Below are 22,988 nucleotides of genomic sequence, written 5' to 3' on the forward strand. Positions count from 1 at the left end.
TTCTCCTCCTTCGCCGCCATCCGCCCCCACTGTCGCCCCGCCTTTCCCGCTCCCTCTGGGCCAGCAGGGCGAGGTGCCTTGTGAGGGCCTTCCACGGTGCGCATGCTCAGACGCTGGCAGTGCTGAGCTGATTCTTGTGAGGCGCCTGTCACATGAGCCGCGCGCCAGCCCCACTCCCCCTCCTCCGTGGCTGGGCTGTGTGAATGAAGCTCTGCCGGCTACGTGGGGCGCTAACTGAACTTGGTATCTCGGATGCCAGAGCCGATCGAGCGCGCTGCCCACTGGCGAGTGGACACGGGTTTCACGGCTCCTGACCTCGGTGACAGGTAAAGGCAAATGGGTTGTCTCTCTTCTCCAACAGGTCCTTTGCGGGGCCCACTGTCCCCCTGACCCCCGCCCCTCCCCCGGATCACCGTGGAAGCTCGGCGATTATGGGGAGACGCTCCCTTACTGGCTTGGCCCCCTCAAGGAGATGGAGGTCCCCCCCTCCCCTCCGCCCCTTGCCTGGTTGCCACCGCCTGGCACTCAGAGGAGGTAGACTGGCTCGCTCTAGCCGGTACAGGGCGGCATCTTCCCCGGGAGCCCAACCCTGTTTGCTGAGCAGGGTCCTTGGGCTGCTGGAGCAAAGTTTCTTGGCTGAGCCGCGCCAAAGCCACCCCGCTTTTGAATCGGGGAGCTTAGCAGCCAGCGGTGTCCCCTTTCCAGGAAAGGGGTAGGGGAGCCTTGGCTTGTGAGGCTCCGCGGAGGCCCGGTTCTTGTCCCGTCTGCCCTGGATTTCCCGCACGGGTTTGTGTGGATCTTTGCAAAGTCGAACCCTTGATGCTAAGAAAAAAGTAGTTGCTGGCGCGTTTTCCTTTGGCCATTAACGCGCCTTTGCTGGTTCTCTCTCCAGACTTTTACAGCCTTGTGTTTTGGATCCCCCCTTTGAACCAGTAAGCTTTTTTTCCTAACCTTTTCCTTTGATGCACGTTTTGCCTTCATTAATATTTCAGAGCAAATCAATCGCCCGGAGTTCCAGGTGAAGTTGTATGTCTGCCCCGGGTGATAATATCAGTGGAAGCTATTCACAGTGAATGAGGGAAATTCAGAAATTGGAGCATTAAAAGCCAGTAAGAGATTGCTTTACATGAATTTCATATATTTATTAACCAACTCCCCAGGTAGAACTTAAGAAATGTTACATTTCTCTTAGTCCCAGGAGCCGGACATCTGGACTTGTCAATTTCAAGTGAAATAAAAGTAGGGAAAGTAAACCAAAACAAGCTGTGGTTAGTGCCTGATAAGTAATCAGATCGCTTTTCCCTGGTGAATTCACCATGGGAGTTTCATTTTTCCTTCTTCCCATTATGTGTGTGTGTGTGTGTGTGTGTGTGTGTGTGTGTGTGTGTGTGTGTGTATCTGCATATCTGTATCTGTGTATGTACTCAGGCTTCAATTTAGAGCTTGAGCGGTGGCCCTTAGTTTTTTCCTCTCAAGGCTGGAACTCTACAACTTGAGCCACGGGTGACTTTTGATAATGAATTGGAGATAAAGAGTCTTCTGGACTTTTCTACCCTGGTTGGCTTTGAACTGCAATTCTCAGATCTGAGCTACCTGAGTAGTAGGATTATAGGCGTTAGCCACTGCTGATGGGCTTGGGAGTTTCTTAAATTTATAGTTTTCTTGGATTTTTGAACCTTTCTTTATCCAACCTTTTTCCTATTAGCATTTTGGGGATTGGTGTGCAAATGAACCATTTTGTCTTTTAGAGCAGTATGGTTATTCAAAAGAGCCAACATGATTTTTAAATTCAAATTAGCCTTCAGCCTTCGGGCTTTAGCTTTTTACATATTGATTGTATCAAAGCTATGGAAATAGCAGCCGATTTTGATGTTTGCCAGGTCAAAAAAAATGAGGACCCTTTTTTGAGGAAAACAAAACAAAGCAACAGATTGACTTGCTAACTTTTTCCCACTTTTCTGGGGAAGAGCTGGCCATAGAGAAATTAAGACATTCCCAAAAGGGCTTATCCCATAGTTTGTGAGTGTGTGTGTGTGTGTGTGTGTGTGTGTGTGTGTGTGTGTGTGTGTGAATACTGCTATTATGGAGGCATTAAGGGAAATCCGAACAGACCCTGAGTGGTTTAGGAGCTTTACATCCTATCCTTTCAGTCCAATCATATTTCTCTATGGCTGAATGTGCTTCACTGAAGCTAAACCTAAAAATGGCGAATTCACTCTGGCTTTGTGGAGCTTTGTTCTGAAGGCTCTTGTCCTACATAAATAAATTTGTTTTGATTTTCTCGGTAAAAATAATACAATTAATTAAAAATCTAAAATATAAAAAATAATACATTTAGGAAGTAAAGGTGTGGCTCAAATGGCAAAGGACTGGCTTTGAGCAGAAAAAGCCAAGCAACAGTGCAAGGTCCTGAGGTTAAGCCCCAGAATTACCACACACACAAAAAGTCAATACATTTAAATTAAAAAAGATAAACAGATTGGCCTTGGCCTATAAAAATAAGACCAAATTATTAAGTAAGAACTTGATTAAATGAATCAAGTGATTAATGTATTGAACTTCCAAATAAAACTTAGTACAGTGGTCACACCTCATTTTTTTCTATTTTGTTTCTATTCCTAACTCCTTCCATCTCATTGCAAATAGTATTATCCTAAGTCTGAATGTGAAGTTTTTCATTTTAAAAGTGGGAATTAGCTGAATGAATGTGATTTTGCTTAAATAGGCATTCTCCCTTTTCATTTTGCTTGTTCCTTGATCCATTTCCCCCTTGATTATAAACATAATATATCCTCACTCTAGGAAATTGGCAACTCGGGGGGAAAGGATAATGAAATATAGAGGATGAACTGTCACCTCCAGAGCATCTGTTGTCATTTTTCACTTTAAAAAATTATCCTTTCTTTCTTTTTATTATCCTTTGCAACATCTATTTGAAAACTTTATCCACAAACATTTTGCTGTCTTTTGTTTCTCTTTTGTGATGTGAAGTTGGATGCTTTACCCGTTGAGGAAGAGATTGGTATTAATGCTACACTTGGATCTCCAGAGCATTGGACATTGAGGCAGGAAAGACACCACTGTCATCTTATCCGACCATTCAGCCTTGAAGTTTCTCAGCCCCATTTACAGAAGCACCAGTGATTCCCACAGAATCTCACAGAGTGGCATGGCAGTATTAACTGATGAATTGATAGGGCTGTGATTAGCTTTCTTCAGCAATACCTTGCTGCTCAGGGGATGAAGCTTGACATGGTTCACGTCTGTCTATCTCTGAAAGACAGGTTCAGAGAGGGACAGGGAGTCATTTTCAAGTATTTCATTTTATTCTTTTTGGATATTTATTTTTCTGTTTACATTTTCAGGTTTGGGGCCCTGGTGTCTTGCAGAGCCTAGGACCAACACAGCTGCGTTTCCATCTACATACCATTCACTGCTGAGCCAAGCTCACCATTGTCTTGGGGGGACTCCAGGAAGCATTGAGCCAGTGACCCCAGTGTAGGAGAAGATAAGTTCAAGATGGCCATGTGGCAGGGTAAGAAATTAGCACTTATTCCTTTTAACTGTTTTTTCTTCCTATAATGTCCTCCATCCCCACCCAACCACCTAAAGCCAGTGGCAGGCAGCCAGCTGTTTCTTTAATTTAACCCTTTGTCTTTGTAAAGACAAAGAACATTAGTTTAAAAGAAGGTACTGTGAACTAGAAGTTCAAATTATTTTCTAGTGGAGGTTAGCAAGGAATTAAAGAAAATGACATGTTAGAAGCATTTAAAAGAATTTCTTCACTTAAACTTGTGCTTTCTGGGGTGGGGGATATTTTTCCTTATTGTGTTTTTCATTTGTTTTCCAACACACTTGTATCATAAGATTCTGAAAGGTTCCCTTTATGTTACCCAGCAAAATATACTTTTAGAAAAAGAGAAAAGAAAAGATTCTGAAAGTTGGGAGTGATAGGTATTGGTGTGCCTCTGGCTTCCTCTTCCCAAAGAATACGTTCTTGGGTTTTAGACAGTTTGAAAAAAGCACATTTAATGTTCTAATGTTTATATTGGTGACAGAAGTAAGTGGTGTATTTTAATAATAGAGACTACTTGAGAGCCAATCTCATCAGTGTTTTGGCATCTCTTATAAATCTGTGAATTTTGAGTCACTTATTTTTATTTTCATTTATTTAATATTTTTGCCAGTCCTAGGCTTGAGCTCAGGGTCTGAGCACTGTTCTTGGACTTTCTCAAGGCTAGAACTCTACCACTTGAGCCTCAGCTCCACTTCCGGCTTTTTTCTATGTATGTGGTGCTGAGGAATCGAACCTGGGTCTTTGTGCATGGTAGGCAAGCAATCTACCACTAGGCCAAACTCTCGGCCCTTATTGTATGTATGTATGTATGTATGTATGTATGTATGTATTTATTTATTTATTTTTGTGAGTCTTGGAGCTTGAATTGGGCCTGGGCCCTGTCCCTGAGCTCTTCAGCTCAAGGCTACCACTACCCTTGAGCCAAGCCCCACTTCCCGTTTTCTAGAGGTTAATTGGAGATAAGAGTCTCAGATTCTTTTGTGCCCGAACTGGCTTTGAACCTTGATCCTCAAATCTCAGCCTCCTGAGTAGCTAGGATTACAGGCATGACTGGGCCGGCTCGGCTCCTCTGGCTCAGGTCCCAACCCTTATTTTAATTTATTTTTAGAGGGGTTGAAGATTGAGTCCTTTAGGGGACTATCAGAATCTTCATGGGTGCATAGGATTTTTTATGTTCAGCACAGTGGTAGGCAGGCTTAAGAAATGATTGACAAATACTACTACATCGGGTCTGTGCCTCACAAAAGGTTAAAGGCTCTTTGGATGGAGTACAGTGGAAAAGCTATAATAGGTTGGCAATTAATATTCAACAACTGGGTTTAATGTTGGTCTAATTAACTTTTCAAAATGTTTGTATAGATTATTGTTTAAAAGTATAAGCAAAGGCTGGGAGTTTGGCCTAGGGATAAAAGTGCTTGCCTAGCATGCATGAAGACCCGGGTTCGATTCCTCGGCATCATATACATAAAAAGCCGGAAATGGTCTTATGGCTTAAGTGGTAGACGTCTAACCTTGAGAAAGTCCAAAGACAGTGCTCACACCCTGAGCTCAAGCCCCAGGACTAGCAAAAAAAAAACTATGCAAGAGCACAAGGTCCTGAATTCAAGTCCTTAAATCCTGAAACATTCTTTCACTCTGTGAACAGTATACAGAGATATGAATAAAATAGGACTTTCGAGGGTTCCTTATTGTCTGGGAAAGGCAGACCTATGAATAAACAATTGTGTTGCATTGAATAAGTATTATAATGGGGAGTTGGAAGTCCAGAAAAAAGCATGATGAACTTCAAGTTTTGAGCTGGTCTGAAAAACAAAGTGAGTAGGTAAGTGTGGTGGTTTATGTCTATAGTTCAAGCACCTAGGGGCCTCACAAGAAGCTGGAAAAATTGAGACTAGCCTAGGCTATACAGTGAGTTACAGGCCAGCCTGAACTATATAGGTAGATCCTGTCAGAAAAGACAGAGGGAGAGGAAGGGGAGAGGAGGGGGAGGGGGAGAAGGGGGAGGGGGAGAGAGAGGGGGAGGGAGGGAGGGAGGGAGGGAGGGAGAGAGAGGGAGAGAGAAAGAGAGAGAGAGAGAGAGAGAGAGAGAGAGAGAGAGAGAGAGAGAGAGAGAGAGAGAGAGAGAGAGAGGCGCCAGATAGGCAAATGAGAGCATTGCATTCTGGGCAGACAGAGCAGCACTGTTTGGAACTTCCAAGTTGCTTTGTTTGCCCCTAGTGTGAGATGTATGGGGGCATGACCTCAGATGAAGCAAGGAAGGTAGTCAGAGGCCAGAAAAGAAAAGAACCTGTATGTTCAAGGAAGGATTTCATACTTTATACTGGAGACAAAGATTCTAAACCGGGAAGTAACATAGGCAGATTTTGTTTTAGAAAGATTACTTTGGCAGCAGTGCTGACTGTGGTGTTGGAGACAATGAAAGCCTGGATTCATTCAGGAGGTGTCTGAAATAGTGGTGTCAGGGGGAGATGGCAAGGATCTGAGAAGAAGCAGGGGCAATGAGGTTGGAGAAAATGTGGCGAGTTCTAGAAGGGTCTGTGACTGATGTGATTGATAGCCAGTTTGGGCCTGAGGCTAATGATATCATTCTGTGAGATGGGGTACATGAGTGGTGGGTGAACATGTGATAGAAGCTAGTCTCCTGAGCTTTGCATTGAGCAGCTTAGGCCATGAGCGATGCCTTTGGGCTGTGGGGTCCACAACAGTTTTGAAACATGAAACTGGAGCTTATGTAGGTGAGGATCTAAAGCCCTGTGGTAGCGAGGAATCGAACCCGAGTCTTCATGCATGCTAGGCAAGCACTCTACCACTAGGCCAAACTCCCGGCCTATATTTTTTGTATGTGCCATTCACCCTTAGCTTCTTTTGCTTGAGGCTATCACTCTACCACTTGATCCCTGCTTCCACTTCTAGCTTTTTGGAGATGAGTCTCACAGATTTCTCTACCTGGGCTGGTTTTGAACTGTGATCTTGGTATGTTAGCCTCCTGAGTAGCTGGAATCACCAGTGTGAGTCACCAGTGTCTGGTTTAAATAATATATCTTATAAGTTCAGGCTCAAATCTGAATTGCTTCAAATGAGACTGAAGCAAAAGTTCAGTTTTTGAATATTAGTGGAAAAGGAAATATTTTCACACAAGTAAGTTCTTTGAGTTACTCCAGCTTATTTGCTGTTTTGGGCAGCTTTTGGAGGGACTGCACAGTATGATGATAATTTGGAAGGCAGTAGGGTCTAATTATTATTATTATTTGTCAGTTGTGGGTCTTGAACTCTGGGCTTGGGTGCTGTCAATGAGCTCTTTAGCTCAAGGCTAGTGCTCTACTACTTTGAGTGGCAGCATCACTCCTGTTTTTCTTGTGGTTTATTGGAGATAAGTTTCATGGACTTTTGTACCTGGGGCAGGCTCTGAACTGCGATCCTCAGATCTCAGCCTCCTGAGTAGCTAGTATTGCAGGCGTGATCCACCAGTGCCTGGCAATAGGTTCTAATTATTATTATTTTTTGCCAGTCCTGGGCTTGAGCTCAGAGCCTGAGCACTGTCCTTGGACTTTCTCAAGGCTAGAGCTCTACCACTTGAGCCTCAGCACCACTTCCGGCTTTTTTTTTGTATGTATGTGGTACCCTTTAACCACTAGGCCAAACTCCCGGCCCTATAGGTTCTAATTATTAGATCACACTATTAGACTCTACTAATTACCAATGCGTTTGTGATGATTTTGTGACTTGGTAGCTCTGAGGGAGCCTCTGAGTAAGTCATTTGACTCCTTGTGTCTCAGTTTTTAAAATGGAGATAATAATAGAATTTACAGTATTGTTGTAGAGATTAGTATATACAAAGCACTTCGAGCAGCGAACAAAGTACAATAACATGGATGTGTTTATTATAAGTAGGACAAATGTCGAATAGTGTTTAGTGTGTAAAAATGCTCAGTAAAATTTAGCAATCATGGTTAGTTACAGTACTGCTCTCTTTGTTATTTTCCTGTAGCCTGGGTAGGACTGACACCCTGTTCTGTGGGTGTCATTTCAGGTTGTCCTGGAAGCTCTGCCCTGTGGTAGTCTTTTTGGGGTTTTCAAGTTGAGGTTTATATTTGAAGTCATACATCTCGTTCAGCCCTAGAGGTTAAGTAGTATGTCCAAACTTGGTCAGATGGGTAGTCATGGACTAAATAAAACCTAGGTGACAGGACTAAACCCAGGATTCCAGATTGTCTAGTCCACTGGTCTTTCTATTGGTTCATGGAAGAAGGAGTATGTGGTCTGTTCTCGGCTAGAGGAAGCTTCTGAGGGAAGTCTTTGGGGGAACGAGTTGAAACACTATAAAAGCTAAAGGAAGTGGCAATGTTTCCAAAGGGGTAGTGTAGTAACCTTAAGCTGAAGATCTCAGGGACAATGCCCAGGCCCACAGTTCAAGTCCCTCGACTGACAACAACAAAAAGCTCAAGGAACCCTAATATTCCTGGTTTCTTGGGCCATTGTTATCTTGTTCTTTTGTGGACAATTTGGTCAGAATTCTTAGACCTCTTCAACATGGTAAACATTATTTATTTTGATTTGACTGGATGGACATCTCATACATTTTCTGGCCATCATAAATTGAGCGTACCAGGCATATTTTATTTTTTTTTTATTTTTTGCCAGTCCTGGGCTTGAGCTCAGGGCCTGAGCACTGTCCTTGGACTTTCTCAAGGCTAGAGCTCTACCACTTGAGCCTCAGCACCACTTCTAGATTTTCTATGTATGTGGTACCAAGGAATCGAATCCTGGTCTTCGTGCATGCTAGGCAGGCACTCTACTACTAGGCCAAACTCCTAGCCCAACATTTTCATAGTTATTGGTGATACTGGAGTTTGAACTCAGGGTTTGCACTTGATAATCAAGCAAGTACTGTGTCACTTGAGCCACACTCTCTAGCCCTTTTTAGTTTTAATTATTTTTCAGATAGAATCTCATGCTAACCTCCCTTCCCCTAAATGGCCTCAGACCATGATCCTTCAGCTTATATCTCCCTCTCGTGTAGCTGGAATGACAGGCACATACCACCACACCCAGCTTGTTTGTCAACATGTGGGTCTCACTATTTTTTTTCCTTGTCTTGTCTTTCTACCACAATCCTCCTAATCTCTGTCTGCCTCATAAGTAGCTAGAAGTACAGGCTTCATGCATATTAGGCAATCACTCTACCACTGGCTATACTCCGAGCCTGAGTCTCCTATTTATAATCAGCAAAAAGCTAGACTGGAGCTGTGATTCAAGTGTTAGAGCACCCCACTTTAGGAGGAGGCAGGCAAGTACTGAGCATGAGGCATTGAGTTACACACACACACATAGACACATACGCAGAGCAAAATACAGGACTGGAGGCTTGGCTCAGAGGTAAGTATGAGGCTCAGAATTTAAAGTTAAACGAGAGAAAAATGATAAAAGGAAATAGAAAAAAAAGAGACCATAAAATCTTGAGGGGTAAAGAAGATATTTGTATGCATAATATCAAAGGTATAATGGTTTAAAAAAGATTAATATCATAAATTATGTACAAATTTTAAAAAACCTCCTGCCAAAACAATAAGGTTAATGAGAAAATCCAAACAATTACAAAATGACACATTATTCTTAATTTAGAGGCTAGCAGGGCAAGAAGAAAAGAAATGTAGATCTGTTAGTAGAAAAAAATGTATAGCCAGGAGTTTGGCCTAGTGGTAAAGTGCTTGCGTAGCATGCACGAATACCTGGGTTCGATTCCTCAGTACCACATGCATAGAGAAAAGCTGGAAGTGATGCTGAGGCTCAGGTGGTAGAGCTCTAGTCTTGAGAAAGTCCAAGACAGTGTTCAGGCCCTGAGCTCAAGCCCAGGAGTAGCAAAAGAAAAATGTACAAAGGTAAATACATAAAAGGAGAAATCCAAATGAACAGAAAGCATGAAAATAGGTACTAACTCAGGAGTAGTGAAGGAAGGAGAATTAGCATGGCATACTATTTTCTCTAATTTAACTTGCAAAGATTAAAAAAGAATGATAGAACTCCGAGTTGGCAAGAATACCAGGAAGCAGCTGTTCCTGCTCATTTCTGGTGGGAATGTCAGTGTGGCAGTATTTATCACAAGCTTTAAAAATGTGTTGACCTTTGGACGTAGCAGTTAATTTCCCTGACATTTATCTTAAGGAAATAATTAAGGATGTGCCTAATCATGTATCAATAAGGATATTAATCATAGCATTTTCTATCCTGGGAAAAATTTGGTAATACTTAAATTTCCTTGCAGCTGTACAATGGAACACTGCAATTACTCAAATGGCATTGTGGAATTCTATGTAGCAATGTAAAAATAGGTTCACAATATTAAATGAGTATAATAGCAGATTATAAATGAGTAACAGTTAAATGTATGGACTCTGAGCCAAGATGTGGTTTCCAAATTCCAGTTATATCCTTATCTGCTATACTTTCTGCAATGTTCTTTAATATATTCATTAGTAAAATGGGCAAAAATAGTAGCTAACCTAATATGTCCCATCTTCTGTGCCCATTGGGATCATCTGGAGATCTATATACATTTTTGAATCCTAGGTCTCATTCAGCCCAATTAATCTAAATCTTAAAATGGGATGCCAATGAATATTTTTAAATCTCACAGGAAAGTTTGAGAACCACAAATCAATTATTGAGGGGATTGAATGGGAATGCACAATAACTAATATTATGATTGCTATTAAAAAGTGAATAATGTGATCCCACTTTAATCACTATATTGGTCTATGATTTTTGTATCCTTGATAATATGAAGAAAATCCTGAGAGATTGATTATATATGATATTTGTGTGTATATGTTTGTGTGCATGTGCACATGTGCGCATGCCAGCCCCAGAGCTTGAACTCAGGGCTTAGATCCTATCCCTGAGCTTTTAGTTCAAGGCTAGTACTCTACAATTGAGCCACAGCTCCACTTGTAGCATTTTTTGGTGCTTAATTGGAGATAATGTCTTGAACTTTCCTGCTTGGGCTTGCTTCAAAATATGATCCTCAGATCTCATCCTCCTAAGTAACTAGGTGATTTACAGGTGTAAATCACTAGTGCCTGACTATACACAGAATATTTAATAAATACTGTTCAGTGGTAGAACTCATGCTTAGTATGAGAAAGAATCTGAATTCTATTTGCAGCACAACAACAACAACAATTAAACCATTCACAGATGCCTGAATTCCTGCTAATCAGGCGGCTGAGATCTGAGGATTACTGGCCTGGGGAGAAAAGTTTCATCTGAGATTCAAATCTCCAGTTACCCAGCAAACAGCTAAAAGTGGAGGCTTGGACCAGTAGTAGAGTGCCAGCCTTAAATTGGAAGGCCAAGTGAGAGCATGATACCCCGAGTTCAAGCCCTAGTATTAGCACATACACATACAACAGAAAGAATTACAGTTAACTCAGTTTTTGCTTATTTGTATCTTTCTAATGTTCTGTACAAACATGGCTTACTCGTGAATTTTATAAGGCATAAATACTGAAGGAAATATGTATATTTATCTACTTATCTCTATTTTTGCACACATCTTTTATTTTAATTAATTTATGTTGGTCATTGGGCTTGAACTCTGGGTGTGGGTGCAGGCTCAAGTCTAGTGATCTAACACTTGAGCCACAGAGTCACTTCTGGTCTTTTGGTGGTTAATTGGAGATAAGCCTGGCTGGCTTTGAACTTCGATCCTCAGACCTCAGCCTCCTGAGTAGCTAGGATTACAGGAGTGAGCCACCAGTGCCTAGCCTGAATATATTTATAGTTAAAAAAAACTCTGAAAAAATAGCAGATCCACACAGTATAATGTTTGGCCACTCCAAAACCCAGGCTATACCTAGCACCAGTGGTTCATGCTTAATGATCCTAGCTACTCAGGAGGCTGAGATCTGAGGTTCAAAGCCAGCTAAGGCAAAAACATCTGTGTGACTGTTATCTGCAGTCGACCAGCAAATAGTCAGAAGTTGCATTATGGCTGAAGTGACAGAGCATCAGCCTTGGAATCAGAAAGCTAAGGGACAGCACTCAGGCCCTGACTTCAAGCACCAGTTCCCACCCCCCACATACACATACACACACTATCAAGAGTAATTCCAATACTTGGGTGGCTGAGACAGGAGTAGTTCTGGGCTAGCCTGGGCTGTATATACAGTAAGACCCTGTCTCAAATGTAGAAAATCTTCATAAGTAAAACACAGAATAGAAGGAAATACTTTCAAGTTGTCAAAGTGGCTTTCTCCACATGGTAGGATAGACTTCCTTTTTCCTCCCTTTTTATAATTCTATTTTCCAAATCTCCCTATTCTCCTAAAATTATTTCAACAGTTTTTTTCTTTCTCTTTTTTTTTGGTGGATCATGGGGCTTGAACTCTGGGCCTGGGTGCTGTCCCTGAGTTCTTCAGCTCAAGGCTACCACCTTATCCTTGAGCCAAGCCCCGCTTTCCCATTTTCTAGAGGTTAATTGGAGATAAGAGTCTCAGGTCCTTTTGTGCCCAAGCTGGTTTTGAACCTTGATCCTCAGATGTCAGCCTCCTGAGTAGCTAGGATTACAGGTGTGAGCCACTGCGCCCAGCTTTTTTTGGGGGGGGGGAGGGGCTTGTCCTGGAGCTTGAGCTCTGGGCCTGAGCATTGTCTCTGAGCTTCTTTTGCTCAAGATGAGCTCTCTACCACTTGAGCCACAGTGCCACTTCCCACTTTTTTCAGTGGTTTATCAAAGCTAAGAGTCTCATGGAGTTTCCTGCCTGGGCTGCCTTTGAACCACTATCCTCAGATTTTTAGCCTCCTGAGTAGCTAGGATTATAGGACTTGAACTTTGGGCCTGGGCACTGTCTCTGAGCTCTTCAGCTCAAGGCTACCACCCTACCCCTTGAGCCACAGCACCACTTCTGTTTTTCTGGTGATAAATTGGCGATAAGAGTCCCTTGGACTTTTCAGTGCTGGGGCTGGCTTTGAACTGAAATCCTTAGATCTCAGCCTCCTGAGTAGCTAGAATAACAGCAGGCATGAGCCACTGCTCCCAGCTAAAACAGCTTTTTTTTGTCAGTCATGGGGCTTAAACTCAAGGCCTGGGTGCTGTCCCTGAGCTTTTATGCTCAAAGCTAGCACTGTACCACTTAGAGCCACAGCTCCACTTCCTCAACAGGTTTTATTGTTCTATTTTCTACATGCATGTCAGGTAACTTTGACATATTCATCCTTCCTCACCATCTCTGTTGACCCCTGTCTCCTTTTAACCACACCCAACCACACCACAGCTTATTTTACCTTCCTGTCCGTTTTTTTCTTTTGTGCCAGTCCCGGGGACTGAACTCAGGGCCTGATCACTGTCCTTGGGCTTTCCTCAAGTTTAATGCTCTATCATTTGAGCCACAGCACCAATTCTGGCCTGTTCTATATATGTGGTATCGAGGAATCGAACCTTGGTCTTTGTGCATGCTAGGCAAGTACTCTACCACTAGGCCAAACTCCCAGCCCCAACTTTCCTGTCATTTTATTTCATTATTTTACTGTATAGGATACAAAGAGGGTTCACAATGGAAATTCATATGAACATTTTAGTTAGATTGACCTTCTCCAATGTTTTCTTTCTTTTTGCCAGTCCTGGGGTATGAACTCAGGGCCTGGGCACTTTCCCTGGGCTTTCCTCAAGGTTAGAGCCCTACCACTTGAGCTATAGCACCATTTCCATCTTTTCCTATGTATGTGGTACTGAGGAGTTGAACCCAGAGCTTGGTGAATGTTAGGCAAGCATTCTATCACTAGGCCAAACTCCTATCCCCATTGTTTTCTCTTTCCCCATTCCTCCTCTCCCATATTGGGAAACAGCTTTCAGTGAGCTCCTCATGCCATCTATATACATAGATTCAAGGACTCTTGTATCCTTTGGCTGCCACTCCTATTGACTCCTCTTGTATCCTTTGGGCTGCCAGCTCCTATTGAGCTCCACAGAAACCCTTTAGAGGCGGGGGGGGAAGGGAGTTTGGCCTAGTGATAGAATGCTTGCCTAACATTCATCAAGACCTCTGGGTTCAACTCCTCAGTACCACATACATAGGAAAAGAAGCCAGAATGGTGCTATAGCTCAAGTGGTAGAGGCTTAACCTTGAGGAAAGCCAAGGGACAGTGCTCAGGCCCTGAGCTCAAGCCCAGGACTGGCAAAAAAAAAAAAAAAAAAAAAACAACGCTTTAAGGCCTGAGAGTAACTGGGATAGGAAAACTGCATAAAACAAAATAGGAAATTAATACTGTATGTAACAGAAAGGTTACATAATCAGGTGAGGTATGCGTGAAAATTAATTCAGAGAAAACTTGCATTGAAATAGTTGTGATACGAAACTGTTCTGCTGGCCTCAAATCCAAAGGACGTATATGTTTGTTTGGACCTTGCAGTTTTTTGTTTTGTTTTGTTTTGTTTGAACGTATCACAGTGTATTTGTAAATACTCTGGTGATTTAGCTAACACCTAATAGACCAAAAGGAAAAGCCACAAAGCATTGAATTTCTAGAGGTTTAGTGTGAAATGTGGTAGCTCTGAAGCTTGCTAATTGAACCACCATTACCTAAAAAATTCCATTTGGACCTGACTATTAACCAAGATGTTAGTATCCATGTGGCTGTCTATTGAAAGTCAGGTTGTTATATACAGCAATATGAACACGACTCAAAGCCCCCCACCTCCTTTAAGCATTTGGTACAATACAGCAGGTTCTCAAGAATTGAGTTCTTTGTTAACTTAGAAATAAATAAGCCAGAGACACTGGAGGCTCACTTCTGTAATCTAGGTCCTTAGGAGGTTGAGATCTGAGGATCTCAGTTCAAAGCTAGCCTGGGCAGACAAATCTGAGAACCACTTATGTCCAATAAACCAGCAAAAAGCAGGAAGAAGAGCTGTGGCTCAAGTGGTAGAGCCTCAGCCTTGAGCAAAAAAGCTAAGGGAGATCGTGAGGCTCTAAGTTCAAGTCCCATTAGTGGCACAATAAACAAACAAATAGGGAGTAAATATTAATACATACACAAATGTACTTTGTTTCTCTTCACCTATCATCTTCCCACAAGTCAGGGAGAGGGAAACAAAAGGGAGATGGATTCAGATGGCATGCATAGAGAAAGGGGTAAAAGAAAGTCATCTTTTAGCTTAAACCATTCTTTTGCAAGCACACAATTATGGAATAAGCACAGGCCCTGGAATTTGACACACCTTCATCTGAATCTACCTTTGCCATTTGGCAATGAAAATTACCTTAACTGTAAAAGACTATGCTGTTTCACCCAGGGTCCAGTGTGTTCTCTGAGATAGACCCTTTGGGATATTATGCCTGACATTGGCATAAGTAGCCAGGTAACTTTGGGCCAGTTAGTTGCCTCACCGTCTTCCTCTTCTGTAAAATGGGGATAATAATAATACTGGGTTAATTAGTGTATTGGTAGGTTTCTTAGGATAATGCTATGATTTAATATACATACTTGTTCAGCACTCCCAAATGCTAGCCATCACTATTATAATATGCACAAATTCTGATAATTTGTACCTCACATGATTCTAGATGAGAACGAGGTAACCATGGAAATGCTTGGCCCATTCATTGCTGTTCTGGTTGTATTACCATTGGGGCATGGAATAGCAAATTATAAATTATGGTAATAAAGAGGATTTTTTTAAAAAAAAACTGGAATCTTCAGATGCGATCTCTTTCAACTGTTCAATCTTGGAAAGGAAGAAATTGATGCCGATGAGGGATTCTGTGCCACACAGCATGTCACATGGTTAGGACCACCCCGTGGGGCTCCTGTTAATCAGTGCCACTCTCCCAGCCTTTCTCTCTCACCTATTTGCATTATTGGATTGTGTTGCCTGCTTTTGGTTTGGACATTTTAGTGTTCTGCTAAATGTTTGCCTTTCCTCGCTGTAGTAATTTATAATATAGTGTTGCTTTGAAAATCGGGTGCTGGCTATTCAAGAGGCTGAGATCTAAGGATAGCAGTTTGAAATCAGCCCCGGCAGGGAAGTCTGTGAGACATTTTTTTTGGTTCAAGACTGGAATTGGAACTTAGCACTTGCTGCTAGCATTTTACCAACTGAGCCCTGCATCCAACACCAGACAATTGTATCCAAGAAATTACCCCCTCCCAGCCAAATCTGGGAATGGAGCTGTTACTCAAGTGTACAGCACTCATCTTGAACAAAAGGAGTTTAGAGTGAGAGCCCAGGCTTGGAGTTCAAGCCCCAGCACACATACTCTTTTCCTCTCCCCCCTACATACACACACACACACCACACAGGTTTTATATTTCCTCCTGAAAAATGTTACCTTTTTCATTGAGACATTGGGGGATACTTTCATTTTCTGTTGTTCTTATATCTTAAACAGAATTATGATTCAGAACTTCCTGTTTCACGTCATTCTGTGTCATGGGTCTTGGGCAGGGCTAGAAAGTTTTACTATCCATGACAACAAATGCCCGATTCTTCTTCCTACCTTCTGTCAACATCTCTTGTTACTTATAGACTTAGGGTTTGAACAGGGAGACTGTTCAGTTAACAATATGAGATAACGTCCTCAGTAATGGCATACTGTGATGCTTTCTAGTCCCCAACCAATCTGGCATTAGATGTCATTTTACTGTATTGATTTAGGATTTCTGCCCTGACTACTTCCTTGAGAAATGTAGAGCAACACTGAAATGATAATACAGAGTAATCAGAACGAAATCCAGAATAGGGACCACTGTAATTTCCAAATGAATAGGATACTTAGGCCACTGACTTCTAATTTTAGCTGCCTACCTCCTAAAAAACAAACGCATTTTATTACATTATTGACATCTTTTTTTTTTTTTGCCAGTCCTGATCTTGAACTCAGGGCCCGAGCTCTGTCCTCGGATTTTCTGAAGGCCAGAGCTCTACCACTTGAGTCACAGCACCACTTCTGGCTTTTTTTTCTATGTATGTGCTACCAAGGAATCTCAGATCTTCGTGCATGCTAGGCAGGTAGTCTACCAGTAAACTCCCGGCCCACCATTGACATCTTTTGGACAAAAAAAGTATTCAGATAAGAGACTACCTGCTTCTGTCGATGCAGTTTTCTTCCTTTTTACTCCACTTTCTTTGCTCTGACTTTACTTGTGGCTTAACTGTGATTCAAGAGAGAAGATAGCCAGGTTGAAATCCTGATCTTTCTCATTTAGCTTGAGGGTAGTGAGTGGCAAGCAGATGAAAGAGTGTCTGCTGTTTGTTTGTTTGTTGGAGGTGGGGGATGGGAGGGAGTGGCCCTGGAGCTTGAACTCAGGTCCTGGGAGCTTTGCGTGAGTTTTTTTTTTTTCTCAAGGCTTGTGCTCTATAATATGAGCCACAGCTCCACTTCCAGCTTTTGTTGATTAATTGGAGATAAAGAGTTTCCTTGATATTCTTGCTCAGGCTGGCTTTGAACATTGATCCTCAATTCTCAGTTTCCTAATAGCTAAGATTATAGGTATGAGCCACCAACACCCAGTTGTTTATATTTCCAATTATGTTAAGAACTTCCTTTTCCTTAGGTTCAACACTCTAGTAAAAAATAAAAACTGAGCGGCCGGGAGTTTGGCCTAGTGGTAGAGTGCTTGCCTAGCATGCGCGAAGACCCGGGTTCGACTCCTCGGTACCATATACATAGAAAAAAGCCAGAAGTGTTGCTGAGGCTCAAGTGGTAGAACTCTAGCCTTGAGAAACTCCAAGGACAGTGCTCAGGCCCTGAGCTCAAGCCCAGGACTGGCAAAAAACAAAAACAAAAAACAAACCTGGATTCCCTTCCCTTACATTTTTCTATATTGAATTAATTATTATACTACTGTGCACCAAATATCAAAGTTCAAATTCTGAAAAGTATCTTGAATTCCTTACTTTTTCCAACTTGGAAGCTGCACAACCTCGTGGCTGAGATCATTTCAGTAAGTAGTGTTTCTGACAAATGTCATCAGCTTGTGCCCCATCCTTTGATAAAATTGGTTTTCCCTTCTCGATGTCTCTGTCTCTGTCTCTGTTTCTATCTGTCTGTGTTTGGGGACTATGGGGTTTAAACTCAGGGCCTCATGCTTGCTAGGAAAAACATTCTACCACTCTAACCATACCATAAGCTCTTTTGCTTTATTTTGTTCCTTTCAGTTAGGCTTTTGTGAATTTTCCTGTGCTAACTTGATCTAAATCTTAGTTCTACTTTCCAAGTAGTGGAGATTGCAGACACGAGCCCACTTCTCCCACCCCCAGCTCTTTGTGTGTTTCCTTTGCTCCGGTGCATAGCTCTCAAGGATATTATCTGTATTTATGGTCTTTGGTCTGCCTTGTGTCAGGCCCTGTGGTGGGTTGGGGGGTGGATATTGGGTTCATGATCACTGCTTTCTTTTCTTTTTTTATGATCTCTGCTTTCTAAACCTTGCAGTCTTGTGGGGGATTGGAGCACAAATACCATATATTTGCATTTCCTTATAAAGTATTTTGAGTGCCAGGAAAATCAAGTCTTCCTAAGAAGAATAATAGATGAGACATCATTAAATGAGGTAAGAGGGCCTATCAGGAAGTTACCAGTTCCTTTGAAACCTGAAAGATGAGTAGAAGTTCTTCAGGAAGGAGTTAGGATCCCAGGTTTAGGAAACAAAGTGGAAATTGCTGAGGTAGAATAAAAAACTTCAGTTCTAGCTAGACACCAGTGGCTCACCCCTGTTATCCCAGCACCTCAGGAGGCTGAGATAGGAGGATTGTGATTCAAAGTTACCCTTGGCACAACCACCAGAAAACTGGAAGTGGCGCTGTGGTTCAAATGGTAGAGAGCTAGCCTTGAGCTGAAGAGCTCAGGGACAGTGCCTGAGCCCAAAATTCAAGCTCCACAACCAGAAACAAACATAAAAATCCCCCCCAAACCCTCCATTCTTTCCCAGAGTGGTAGAGTGGAGCTCTCTCATACTGAAATGATGTACAATGGGGTGCTGGATGCAGGTAATATGAGGTTTTTTAGGCTACATTACCCAACAGTTCTTAGTAATGTGAAATTCCTAATAGATTGGGAAGCCAGGATGGCCTGTGAATGAGCAGGGAGTGTCTCATCTGTCTTCCAAGGCAGAGAGCGCTCAGCACATATTGTATGTATTCCTTCAATCTTTGCTTAATGAGTAATAGCTGCTTGGCCTTTCTACCAGCGTTGCCATGGAGATTAAATGAGATAAGGTTTGCTAAGGTGCTTTGCAAAACATAAAATGTTAACCAAGTGTTACTGTGGAGTGATTCATTAGATTCTATGCAGTGATGCTCACAGACATTCATTGTCACTAGGAAATGCTTTCCCATTATCTGTTAAGCCAGCAAAATCACTCAATTAGATCGATCTCCAACATGAATATGCTGATGTACTGAGTTCTTACATATTCAAATTGTGTCTCCCTTGTCACTGCCTAATTATGGGTGAGCGGAAACTACCTTCTATTACACCATTATGTGGCATTCCTTGTGTTAAAGATCATTATGGGTGGTGTTGCCAGAGGCCATATAGGTTTCTCTTCTGTGCTGAATTCAACTTTCTGAATCTGAATTGTACACATCCTTTATTTAAGAGCTGGATTAATACTGAGAAATAGCACCCTCTGGATTTGCATTTGGAATTGAGCAAGTGTGATCACTGTAGGGTGTGTTTGCTACCAACTGTGGCACTTGGTTTTCTAAATTGTTAAAAGATGTAACAACATGGTCAGTGCTTTGCTATTACTGTGTTAAATGTCTAGTTCCTCTTTTGAGCTTCAGGAACTTTGGAGCCAGGCTTGACCTGAAAGCCCACCTCTGTGCTCAGTTTGTGGCTGTGGAAAATGGAGGGATAGAGACGAAGTTAGCTTGGGAGTCCTTATGAAAATGTAAAATATGACTATCTTTTGTCGCAATGAATCTATTCTAAAAAGGAACTTTACAAAGGTCACTTGTGAACAATGATGTTGGTTGCCTCTTTGCCATCTTTCCACTAGGGACATCTTAATGTCTCCCATGATAGACCACCTATATTATTTATGGTATGCACATGGAGGCTGTTCATTTCATTAAAAACGGTGAAGTAGATTTATATGTAGTGACAAGGAATGATGTCCAGTATATATTTTAAGTGCAGCAAAAGGTCCAGGAAGTTGGACACCAGTGGCTCATATGTATAATCCTATTTGCTCAGGAGATTGAGGATCATGGTTCGAAGCCAGTTCAGGCTGGGAAATCTGTGAGACTTATCTCTAACTAACCACCAAAAAACCTAAAGCCGAATTGTGACTTAAGTGGTAGAGTGTTAGCCTCGAGCAAAAACGCTCAAGGACAGTGGCAGACCCTGAGTTCAAGCCCCAGGACTGGCACATACAAAAAAAGGTACAGGAAGCTATGCATTATATGATCCCATTTGTACCGTAGAATGGGAGGTTTTCTGGGATAGATAAATATGAACTTGTGGATATGTATTTATTTAATTTTATGTTGTATGGTGTTGGGGATCCAACATGTTGGGCAAGCATTCATTGAGTTACATTACATACTTACATATACTTAGAAAATGTCTGAAACAATTCTTAGTTACTTTGGAGATGTGGTAGCAGTTGTGCACATGCGTGCGTGCATACACACACACACACACACACATACACACACACACACACACACTCATGCCCCAGTACTGAGGCTTGAAGTCAGGGTTTCATATTCTCATTTAGCTCCTTTACTACTGACTGGTGTTTTACTACTTGAGCCACCCCTCCACTTCTGACTTTTTCTCATTAATGGGGATTAGTCTCTCAGACTTTTCTGCTACAGCTGGCTTCAAACTCTGATCCTCAGATCTCAGCCTCTTAAGTAGCTAGAATTATAGGCATGAGCCACATGAATAATTGGCTGGACTAGGGGTTAATTATCATCTAACACCTGTCTATACTGTCAACCTATATTGTCCTTCCCTCCCTCCCTCCCTCCCTTCTTTCCTTCCTTCTTTTTTTTTATGGGTCCTGAGGCTTGAACTCTCTTCCTGGGCACTGTCCCTGAGCGCTTCACCTCAAGGTTACCGCCCTACCCCTGAAGTCACAGCCCCACTTCCCCTTTTCTGGTGATTAATTGGAGATAAGAATCTCAAGGTCTTTAGTGGCCAGGCTGGCTTTGAACTGCTGATCCTCAGGTCTCAGCCTCCTGAGTAGCTAGAATTATAGGTGTGAGACACCATGCCTGGCCCTTCCTTCTTTTAATATTTTTACAAAATTCTTCTCACCATTTCTTCAGTAGCAAAAAGGTTTAATTAATATCTGTCTACCAACAGAGGAATGATTAACTAGAATATGGTTAACTAAAATATAGTCTCTTTATATAGACTATATATAATATAAATACACATATAGATAGGAACATTCATACAAAGGAATTCAATCCTGCTGCATATTACAGCATGTTTAACTGTGGAAAACATGGGCCCAGTAGGACAAATGTCATGTGATTAGTATTATATCAAGTACCTAGAATAGGAAAGTCAATAGAGACAGAGTAGAATAAATACTACAGATTTATTCAGGATGGAGAAATGGGTACAGAGTTTCTGTTCAGCATAAAGAAAAAAATCTAGGGAATGAAGAGTGGATATAGGTACCTAACACCATTCTACTTAATTAAATAACAGAGAAAGAAAATGCAAAATTCACTAGATTCTTTCCTTGACAGTATTACTTTACACTAAGAAATTAAAGGTATAATATTGGTTGGGATGGGAGGTTGGTTGAGATGTACAGGAGGCCAAGGCAGCAAAGCAAGGGTCTCTACCAGCAAGCCACCAACAAATCATTATAGCCAGAGGGTTTTGTTCAATTTTAATGCTAAGAAAATAAGTAAGATGAAATATGAGTAAAATTATGGTTATTATTATTATTATTATTATTATTATTATTATTATTTTGCCATTCCTGGGCTTGAGCGCAGGGCTTGAGTACTGTCCTTGGAACTTTCTCAAGGCTAGAGCTCTACCACTTGAGTCACAGCACCACTTCCGGCTTTTTTTCTATGTATGTGGTACCGAGGAACCAAACCTGGGTCTTAGTGCATGCTAGGCAAGCACTCTACCACTAGGCCAAACTCCTGGCCCCGTGTTTTTTTTATTTTTTGATGAAACAGTTGTAATTATACCATTAATTTTAATCTGAGTGCTTTAATACCCAGTACTTAATACCTAAGCAATACAGTAATGGTATTGTATTCTACAGTTTATAATATGTCTCAGAGTCTGGAATAATAGCTTTTGCAGTTGTTAAGCTTATTTGATTGTTATAAGAGAATGTTAGGTTATAAGTTCTTGAGTTTTTTGTTTAAAGGCCTAAGGAGAAATTCAGACATAGGCATATGTTTGAAGTATAGAAGGCATAATGTTGCTTAATACATTATTTATATTATGAAGTTTTGATTTCGTCTTTAAATCCTTCAGGTTTCTTTTGGCCTGTCTGTCCTAAAAAGAGGGCTCTAGCCTCCAATCCATTTGAAGAAATATCAGTATGGGAAGTGGCACTGTGGCTCAAGAAGTAGAGCACTAGTTTTAAGCCAAAGAGTTCAGGGACAGCATTCAGGCTTTAAGTTTAAGCCCCATAACCAATCAAAAGGAAAAAAAAGAAATATCAGTCTGGTGTTCTCTGAGTAATACATGGAGTTCTATTGCCCCGTTTTGAATGGAGAGAATAGGGATTATTCTTTGTTAGCTAACCCTAGTTCTCTAATATTTCTAAAATCATGGAGGACATAGATTGTAGGTTATTTTTAAATGATTAAGAAGCAAAATTGTACTCTAGGACATTGATGGAGGAAGTTTGTAATCAGATAGGTAGCAGTGATGGGAAAAATTGAGAGAAAGATGACTGTCATTTCAGCATGTAGATAGGAAGAGAAACCCTTGAATGACAAATAATGCAACTTTTGAGATGTTTTTTTCTGGTTGTGTGGGAAGGGTATCAAAGAGCTTGAAGGGCTTCCTGAAGTATACTTTGGGATTGAACTTGAACTTGTACCTGGAGGTTATGCATACTGAACCAAGGCAGGAAGATGCTCATCTTTGGTTGTAATCATAGAAGCTGGGGGAAATGGCTGCTGCTTAGTCTACTCCTTTGGGAGAAATTGGGAGAAAAATCGCCAGACATTCTAGAAAGACAGAAAAAAAAATCCTCAGCTGAGCCTGGGCTAGACTTTGTTTGCTGAGAAACTGACCTGGCTCTGTGTAAAGGTTATTGTTTAGATTTCTTACTCCATGGTAAAAGTTATTCTGAATTGGCTGAGGCTGAAAAAGAAAAGATGAAAGAATAAAAGCTGTTATTTATTGAGTTCTTAGGTGTTTTAAAAAGTGCTTCATATGGTTAATCTCCTTTAATCTTCATAATAACTGTTTAGGAT

The 22,988-nt window shown here is 41.6% G+C and overlaps 1 protein-coding gene across 1 annotated transcript in view; it reads left to right on the top strand.

The window, feature by feature from the left end:
- Nucleotides 1-3,433: 3,433 nt before the first annotated feature.
- Clcn5 (Cl-/H+ antiporter 5) overlaps nt 3,434-22,988 on the top strand; it is a 174,844-nt gene continuing 155,289 nt past the window's right edge. The window contains exon 1 of the mRNA XM_090326675.1: nt 3,434-3,535. Within this exon, the coding sequence (XP_090182801.1) occupies nt 3,520-3,535 (16 nt within the window). The 5' untranslated portion in view covers nt 3,434-3,519. The remainder of the gene's footprint in view (nt 3,536-22,988) is intronic.

This window comes from Megascapheus bottae, chromosome X (assembly GCF_031878675.1).
Source record: "Megascapheus bottae isolate mThoBot1 chromosome X, mThoBot2.hap1, whole genome shotgun sequence".
Taxonomy (NCBI): domain Eukaryota; kingdom Metazoa; phylum Chordata; class Mammalia; order Rodentia; family Geomyidae; genus Megascapheus; species Megascapheus bottae.